Source organism: Etheostoma spectabile, chromosome 8, assembly GCF_008692095.1.
Source record: "Etheostoma spectabile isolate EspeVRDwgs_2016 chromosome 8, UIUC_Espe_1.0, whole genome shotgun sequence".
NCBI lineage: Eukaryota > Metazoa > Chordata > Actinopteri > Perciformes > Percidae > Etheostoma > Etheostoma spectabile.
In genome coordinates this window covers 30,988,425-30,998,165 of record NC_045740.1, presented here as the reverse complement: position 1 = coordinate 30,998,165, position 9,741 = coordinate 30,988,425, and the positions used below count along the sequence as shown (strand labels likewise).

The 9,741-nt window shown below is 41.4% G+C and overlaps 1 protein-coding gene across 1 annotated transcript in view; it reads right to left on the bottom strand.

The window, feature by feature from the left end:
- The window catches only part of LOC116693391 (sphingomyelin phosphodiesterase 3-like), a 96,394-nt gene that overhangs the window by 10,643 nt on the left and 76,010 nt on the right, over nt 1-9,741 (bottom strand). Inside the window, exons 5-7 of the mRNA XM_032522333.1 lie at nt 6,089-6,164; nt 1,782-1,943; nt 212-301 (exon numbers count right to left, since the gene is read on the bottom strand). Coding sequence (XP_032378224.1) covers nt 212-301; nt 1,782-1,943; nt 6,089-6,164 — 328 coding nt within the window. The remainder of the gene's footprint in view (nt 1-211; nt 302-1,781; nt 1,944-6,088; nt 6,165-9,741) is intronic.

The following is a 9,741-nucleotide window of genomic DNA, read 5'->3' as shown; positions in this document are numbered from 1 at the left end:
GGGTGCATTTTGTCCCCACAGGATAAAATGCACCCCCCCCCAAAAAAACAAATAGCTCAGCAGAAGCAGGGATATGTAGACCAGAAAGGGGGCAATCCTGTGCAACCCCGCTGCAAATTACACCCTGACTATATGTGATGTGGCAGGTGTCTGTGGTGTGTGTGTGTGTGTGTGTGTGTGTGTGTGTGTGTGCGCGTGTGTGTGTGGTTACCCAGAGCCCATGGTTTGTCCTCCCCTGGCCCCAGGCGACATGGGTCCTTGTATTGAGTAAAAAGTGCATGCTGCTGCTCCAGCTTGTCCTCTGAAAAAACCACAAGAGCACACGTGAAGAACCATTGTTCACACAGTCAAGTCGGACCAGTAGAAAGGACTGACCCATCCCTGATTAGATTCCTCAGTAATTACAGGAAGTAGGAAGTAAGTTAGTAGGAGTGAACGATCAGGAAACCAAATAAAAAATGTGGAGCTTTCTGGTCTGGATAAAATTATGATAAACTTCCGCCCCAATATTTTTCTTACAAAATTACAAGTAAGTAAGGCAAATGGTGCAAAAAATGTATTTTAGGTTTAGAAACATTTTGAGTCCCACCCTCCCTTGCCTCACGTTGGTTTGGTCCACTGCTTAGTTTTCTGGGAATTGTGGGAAAGAACAATTTGAGTCAATAATTGCTCTTAAGAAAAACAAATTGTGTTTATTGTCTCCCCCCCCCCATCTGTTAGATGATATGCATGCCCATGAATGTGTTGTTATTAACTGACATGGCTATAAACGGCTAACCTGGCTAGCTGAGGGATTCCTACTTGTTTACTCGGTGTGATGTCACTCCCACCTCGGCCTTCTGAGCCACATGGAACGCAGCATTATGTGACCTCTGTGAGAGCTAAATAAACTATGAAATGTAGGATAGATTTATCTGAACGAGGGATTTTTATGACAATACAACACATCTTCACAATCTCTTTTGAAACAGAAATGAATTGCACTTACTTGTTGGGAAAGCAGTAATCTTACGTTAACGTTGATAAATGATGAGTCATGTGTTCCTACATTGTTTCACCTTCAAGCTTTTGCCATTAATGGTACATATATTAATATTTTCTTAGTTTCCCCTGTAAAAACCCTGGTACCATGTGCCAATCCTGTCTCAGAGCTAAGATGATATGTAATAGGATCTTACATATACTTTTATAAATTACACATTATGGATAGTACTCCTTAGGCTTCTTGGGATTGAATGAAACCTCCATTATGTTGGTGTGTGAACTGATTGCCATTAAAATAAAATGACAAGTTTAGAATATAGTGATTTAGCCCTCACTAGTCTCTTATTGCTAGACCTTCCTCCACAGTGCTGCAGAGGAGGGCTAAGGGTTATGAAGGAAAAACCCCAGAAGAGACAGCTAGTCTAGCTAGCTGTCTGGATTTACCCTGCAGAGATCTGAGGACCAGGTAACCATAGTCCTCAGATTGGACAGATAGTCTAGCTAGCTGTCTGGATTTACCCTGCAGAGATCTGAGGACCAGGTAACCATAGTCCTCAGATTGGACAGATAGTCTAGCTAGCTGTCTGGATTTACCCTGCAGAGATCTGAGGACCAGGTAACCATAGTCCTCAGATTGGACAGATAGTCTAGCTAGCTGGATTTACCCTGCAGAGATCTGCGGAGCACTAAACCATGGGGCCAAAAATGAGGGTCATCCGGCAGAATTTCCGGCGGCACCTAAACAATCCCAGAAATAAAATGTCATTGATATAGACTTACCCCAGACAAATGCATACCTGAAGAGCAGTTATCAAAGTTGAGATCTCCCAGGATGACATCAAAGGCCACCAGGTCTTCCAGCACCTTCTCTCCTTCAAATAGTTGGGACGAGGATTGGCGAAACTCAGCCCCCCACTGGAGCAACAGGTCCAGCTGCTCACAGCGGACAGATGCATCACCTGGGGGACAGCGCAGTGTCAGGGGGGAGTAGAGAAAGGGAGGAAGCAGGGAAAAAGGAGAGGGGAAGCAAATGAATACAAAATGTTTGTCATAAAGTCACCCAAGCCTGTCTGAAGGAAACAGACGTGACCTGATTTCCAAAAGACAAAAGAGTAGGAGAGGCTGGAGATCAGGTCTGGGTATTACCAGGGGTGTCGGACTGGGGCAGAAAAAAGGGACTGAGTAATCAGGGCCCTCATGTGAGGAGGGGCCAAAAAGAAAATGCCTTTCTATGGAGCCCCTGCAACACAACAGAGCACAACAATCCAGCTTAGAGGTCCCCTTTTTGGATGCTTTTATATAGACCTTACTGGTCCCCTAATACTGTCAATGAAGTCTCTTTTATATAGACCTTAGTGGTCCCCTAATACTGTATTGAAGTATCTTATTAGAACTTAGTGGTCCCCTAATACCGTATCGAAGTTCTTTTATATAGACCTAGTGGTCCCTAATACTGTATTGAAGTCTCTTTTATATAGACTTCATGGTCCCTAATACTGTATCTGAAGTCTCTTTTATATAGACCTACTGGTCCCTCTACTGTATCTGAAGTCTCTTTTATATAGACCTTAGTGGTCCCCAATACTGTATTTGAAGTCTTTTATGACCTTAGTGGTCCCCTAATACTGTATCTGAAGTTCTATATATAGACTAGTGGTCCCTAATACTGTATGAAGTCTCTTTTATATAGACCTTAGTGGTCCCCTAATACTGTATCTGAAGTCTCTTATATAGACCTTATGGGCCCTAATACTGTATTGAAGTCTCTTTATATAGACCTTCGTGGTCCCTAATACGTCGCTGAAGTCTCTTTTATATGACCTTAGTGGTCCCTAATACTGTATCTGAAGTCTTTATATGACCTTAGTGGTCCCCTCAATACTGTATTTGAAGTCTCTTTTATATAGACCTTAGTGGTCCCCTAAACTGTATCTGAAGTCTCTTTATATAGACCTTAGTGGTCCCTAATACTGTATTTGAAGTCTCTTTTATATAGACCTTAGTGGTCCCCTAATACTGTATCTGAAGTCTCTTTATATAGACCTAGTGGTCCCCTATACTGTTCTGAAGTCTCTTTTATATAGACCTCGTGGTCCCCTAATACTGTCTCTGAAGTCTCTTTTATATGACCTTAGTGGTCCTAATACTGTATCTGAAGTCTCTTTAATAGCCTTAGTGGTCCCTATATACTGTAACTGAAGTCTCTTTATATAGACCTTAGTGGTCCCTAATACTGTATCTGAGTCTCTTTTATATAGACCTTCGTGGTCCCCTCAATACTGTCTCTGAAGTCTCTTTTATATAGACCTTAGTGGGTCCCTAATACTGTATCTGAAGTCTCTTTTATATAGACTAGTGGTCTAATACTGTTCTGAAGTCTCTTATATAGACCTTAGTGGTCCCCTAATACTGTATCGGAGTCTCTTATATAGACCTTAGTGGTCCCCTAATACTGTATCTGAAGTCTCTTTATATGACCTAGTGCGTCCCCTAATACTGTATCTGAAGTCTCTTTATATAGACCTTAGTGGTCCCCTAATACTGTACATTATAGAGTGGTCTAGACCTGCTCTAGCTGTAAATTATAGCGTGTGGTCTAGACCTACTGGATCTGTAAAGTGTCTTCAGATAACTCCTGCTGAGATTTCATACTATATATGAAATTGTATAGAATTGAATATTGATGGCGCCAAAACAAAAGCTACCCATCCTAAGGCCTAGTTAAAAAAACTGAGATACATTTGTTTATTGTGTCTTTTTCGCTCTAAACTGATGGCAAAAAAAAAACGATTAGAAATTATAAGAATATTAGACATTTATCAAGCACAAAACACCCCGCCTCCATCAAATACATAAACTCAAATGACAATTTCTCCACCTTACTCCATGAAACTGTCTCGCTGAGCTGCTAAGCTTATCTAGTGTGTTACTAATACTCATAACATCGAGTCGAGTGCGGAGCCTTTTTGCTTTGCCAGTGTTTTCTTGTGTCCACCCCTGAGAGAGAAGGGAGGAGGGGAACAGAGGGAGGCGGTGGGTGAGAGCGCCAAGAGAGAAATAACAGCTGAACGGCGGAGAGTGTGAGAAACAAAGAGGTGTCAAGATATTGCTGGGTGAGTAGGTGTAAGTCCATGAAATGTAATGTTTTCCCTTCTTTTCCTGTTACTGGAGCACTAATCACTAGAGTTAGTGTGTGTGTGTATTTGTGTGTGTGTCCATTCTGCTTGGCTGTCTTGGTGGGAAAACTTGGATAATGTTTATTTAGGGCTGGGTAACATAATAATTTAAATATTTGTAACTCAGCAAAAAATCTAATTCTAATAGAGTGCCAGAGTCATAAGCATGATTAATTTAGTCCAACCCCGACTACAGAGGTCAAATATGGCGTGACAGTCTTGTTCCAAAGGATCCTCTACATTAGGGCTTAGCAATAATTCAATATGATAATTTAAGGTCTTTTAATGGGATCCTATCGTGATGAAATCATATATGGAGATATTGAGATGTGCATTGTGTTGTAAATGCCTTCAGCCACTAAATGAGAGAAAAAAAGCTGTTACACACCGTTTCACACCGTTCTGAAGAAATGTCCTTCAACACGAAAACCGTTGTTGTCACTTTTTTTTAATGCTTTTTAATGCTTTTTTTTATTCTTGGCCTAATTTATGACATTATACCTAATTTTTGAGTTGAAAAATTCAGAAATGCATCATGATTTTAACTAATAGCTAAGATCGGAGGATGTTGAGTGGATCACAGACTGGTTTATCTCAGGAGGCTTTGAGGTTTTGAAACCATTTAAACATTATTTTTCAAATTCTACAAAATTGAACCCAAAATTCAATGGAAGTGTTCATCATTTTACCTGCAGAGAACGTCGTACCCATACAACGTGCATCCATGCATCCATGTTAGTTTTGGACAATTTGGCTGAACGAAAACCCAAATTTCTGATGTTGAAAAACTTTAACACGTCACCCCCCCCCCCCCCGCCCCCCCCCCCCCCCCCCCCCCCCCCCATCAAATTTGATCCGAGGACAACACAAGGGTTAAAAGGACACTATAACTTAATACCTTGTGAGAAAAAAAAATGGATGCATTTCAGTTAAAGGAGTGATTTACAGATGTCGGTACAAGAGTTGCAGTGAGGATCTGATAATTGTTATTAAAACAATTAAATGAACAAATATAAAATTGTGTCATCATGGACATGCTCACATCAGAGGTAGTGTCAAGATGTCAATAATGACTTCTTTTTAATATCCAAATAGGCTGTGTAGTGTAAAAATGGTACAATGAGTCTACCAAATGCTAATGAACTAAATACTATAACAGTGTTTTCTGCTCTACTTTTGGTTTGTTGCTTTATGAATTGCTTTTGTGTAATTATTTACACACAGTGGAAATGCTTACTACTGATGATCCCAGCACCCTTAGTCAAGAAATGTGTTTCACACCCAACATCAAGGAAAAGAACAGCACTCGAAAACATGAAGAAACACCTGACACACTGCGCTTTCACATCAAAATAAGGGTTTACTGCTTGCAGTAAGTGTAGTACGGAAGATATTATACTACACTCAAAAAAGAATCAGGTCTCTTCTCTCCTCCCCCATTTTCTCTCCCTCTCCCCCCCGCGCTCATCCCACTCCCCTCCACCAAAGGCTTTATGTTTGATGTATCTTTAGAAACAGCCCTGGCACTGCTATTTTTAGACCTGAGAGAAGAGTAGAGGCCCAGAATAGCAGGCAAAAGGGTAGGGGGGGGGGGGAAACGTGTCTTTGGTAAAAAATGAGGGAGGCATCGGCCGGAGGCTTTAAATAGGGCCGTGACGCCGTAAACAGCTTGAGCCAGTCGCCATGGGAACAGCAGCAAGAGGAGGCACGCTAGGGTTTGATGCGCCCATTTATCTAGTGTATACTCAAACACTCCAAACACACACAACACAAAACACAAAAACACACACACACACACACACACACACACACACACACACACACAGAGCTAAGATGTTCTTCATTCTTAGTGCAAAACAGCCTTAAAAAGTGTGTCATGGAAGTCATGCATTCATGTGACAGAGAGAGTGTAGAACATGGAACTGTACCTTCAATGGCGTGGAGGTGCGTACACGTGAGATATCCCACAACCCTTTGGTCCTGATGGGAGGTGCCCACGTGAACCTGCAAGGAAGCAGAGACAAACATGACGTTGTGTTACTCCACAAGTACGTAACAACACCAACGCCAAGGCAAGGTGAAACTTTATTGATTCCTTTGGGGAAACTCATTCCAGCTGTAATCTATTATTTTATGATATTAGCAGTTTGGGTGTTGTTCATAACAGCAGTGGGGCGAGAAAATGATCCAGAGATTACAATGTCTGAAGAAACTGCGGTGTGAATGCTGAATGTTGGAAGGCTGACGCTACCCAGAAAGTATGAAAGAGATGAAACATTTTAAAGTCTGAATGGTGTTTCTCAGTGATCGTGTGAATGAGTGTATAGCAGTTGAAAATTTATGATTTTTCATCAAGTTCGAAAATTCCATCCATTCAGCTGAAGGGAAAGAAACTGTTGCTGAAAACAATAAATACTTTGGAAATCATGAAAGTTATGGACATTTCGTAAAGAGGCAGGAAAGTTCTAAGATTGTTGACTGTTTTGATGATTAAATGAAGTTTGTATGTTGAAAAATGTGCAAAGAATTAAAGAATGTGCAAAAAAGGGTTCGGAAAAATAAAGATAAATAACAAACCCAATCCACAAAATCCATACACCATAATTACATTAATCTATAAGTCATAATAACAACTCCTACTTTAATAATTACTTAATATTTATGGTTTGGTATAGTTATGAGGTAAGTTTCATGTGATTGCATGGTGTTCTTTTCCTTATCATGCAATAGTTTGCAATTAGGAGATCATATCTCATACATTTAAGATAATTCTCTTTTAATCACAGGATTTGTATCTCATAATTATGACAATCTGTAAAATTATGAGATATGGATCTTGTAATTATGAGAGCAGCTTTCTTTCATAATTATGACATATGGAAGATCTCCTTATTGTTAGCTAATCTTTCCCGGATGACGTGTCCTTCGGCAAAACATATACAGCATAATAAATAAAATGTATTGCATGTACTTCCCTGCAGTTGACTGAGTGAGCACAGCTGAAATCCTGCTGTCCACAGTGAGCCCTGTTGTCTCAGCTGATCAGCATCCAACACCCGCATTTGCTTTTATTTGTTTCACACACATTGTACTTCCATCCAGTTTTTTTGCCGTTCCGGTTGATTGACTTATGGCTGGCCGATACAGAACCATTTTTTAAATGGTTGGAAATGGGAGCGACAACACCTATAACCACATGTAATGACATGTTTATTTTAGTTCCTTTTCTTAACAACCAGAGTTTCAACCATGGATGTATGGTCCCAACCCCACGGTCCCGACTCTCAAAACCAGAAGTCTCAGACGTGACTTTAGAGTATACAAACATGGTGGACGACTGGTAGGAAGATCTGCCCGACCCAGGGCCGGGCCGGGCCGGGCTTCTGCCAGAGACTGGTGCTCATTCAGAGGTCAGGCACTAGACCGGCTCATCATCCCGGTCGGGACCGTTAACGTTGAGCATTTTTTTCCTGCATCAGCCAGGTCGCCCTGGTGAGTGTGAGCTAACCAAGGAGCTAACCAATGCTCTGTTTCCACTGTAGCTGTTCTGTTAGCGAACCCCATCTCCTCCACCCTCTCTCTCACTTTGTGAAAACTAGTAAGCAGTTAAAAAAGCGCATGGTATTTTCAACATAAAAAAATGTTGATTAATATTTCAAAGGAGGAAAAAATCTTTGATTTCCGCCTTGCCATTCACAGTGTTGACATGTCACGCTGCATTATGAATGGTCTGCCATTCCCAAGGGCATGGAACATTTTCTATCAGCAGGGAAATGATGTGAGATATTGATCAGTGTAAACAAAAAGTACAACTCTTCAACACAACTTCTGCTATTTTTCTTTTTAATGCCAGTTTCTATGAATTACGCTCCATTAAAATACTTTGTACATAGATGTATTTGGATGGGAGTGAATTTACAACTTTCAAAGATAAGAAATCTTGTCAACAAAACTAAGTTAAGTAGAGCTAGAGTAGATGAAAAATGCCATTTGTTTGGATTGTCCATTCTTGTGAACTGTCCAATTGCATAATTAAAATGAGTGAGCGATGCTCTGTAAGTCCTGGAGGTAGAGTTGGCTGAATCAATCAGCGTCAGCTAAACACAGAGCTAAAGATGTCATTGCACATGTCCACGTACACTTTACACGTACTTCTTCACAACCTCAATTTCTCCATTCCCCGAGCAGCAGAGTGTGAGCAAAGCTGCAATAAATTGAACATCACTCCAGATTTAATCAGACACCTTTAGCATTGGCGTTGAGAAGTCCTTAAGCATCACAGAAACAAGGTAGAGAGGACGGGGGAGGCTGGCAGCGCTGAAGAGCCAGTGGGTGGATGCAGACTAAGGCGGAGGAGGAGGAATAAAGGGTTGCAAAGAAAGGGAGATGGTGATTGTGGGGTGGTTAGTTTGAAGTGGAAAGGCATCTGGGTGAAGCACATCTATAACAAGACAGAAGACATCCTGTCAGAGACAGCCTTGGACAGGAGTATTGTACGAGGTAAACTGCTCTGAATTTAGCTTTCTAGCTTCATAATCAAGGAGGGACATTTGTAAAGCCATATAATTACTAGTACTAATCTAAGTAACAACCCACACTGCTGCACGTTATATATGTACTGTAGAAAATGAGACCATTGTCAGTAAGAACATTCAAGCCATCCAGCGTTGTGTTGTTGTGTCAGCCTTTCACCATACAGCATTCACATTGCAATTTCTTCAGAAATTGCATTCAACATGTTGTATATCCAGTTAATGAAAGTTTTTACATCTGCTGTGCTAAAAGCTTGTGGTCTGGCAAGGTTTTTACCAGGAATAATCCTCTGACAGACTATGTTTTGTTCAATTTTTGTGTTTTTAACCAGGAGAACAGCTGGCCTTTCTGTGAGGATTTCTCCCTGAGCCTGCATGGGTGTTCCAGAGTCCAAAGCCATGCAGGGGAGGTGAACTGGTGACTGAATTTCACACTGGTGTTGATGTGTGAATGGTTGTCAGTATATATTGTATATGTTAGCTTTGTGATAGAGAGTTGAACTGTCCAATCATTCTCACTCCCATCGCATCAAAGTGACTCTTGGTCGGGTGCCTTTAAGGTTTGTTATTGACACAAAAAGTATCCTGTAGCGTCATATTCAGACAAACTTGGTTGGGAGTCTTGGCAACACTTTTTGGGGGGGGACTCTTGGTGTCACTTATTCAATGCTCCGGGTCAGGACATGGCATTATCTGACATGCGGGACAAATACGGGATAGTTAGGTTTAGGAAAAGATGGTGGGTGGGGTTACAAACTGTATGTTTCAGTGACACCCAGCACTAGAACGGGACAGTAACCCCGGTCTGGGTGTAAGTCCTGGTTTGTTGTTGACCCATCCTCCACCCCGAGCAACCTTCTTATGCGGGTTTTAGGTCTTTCATTCTACTCTCTACCGTTGTCTCTCTTAATACTACGTCATCTTACAGCTCCGCGGTCAAAGGGAGATTTTTGCGTCGGTATCTGGCGCTGAGAGACACTCACCAAACGTCAGGACTTTACGAGTTGGGAGTGAGAAGGGGCTGGTCCAACCTGAGAGCTGAGATACAC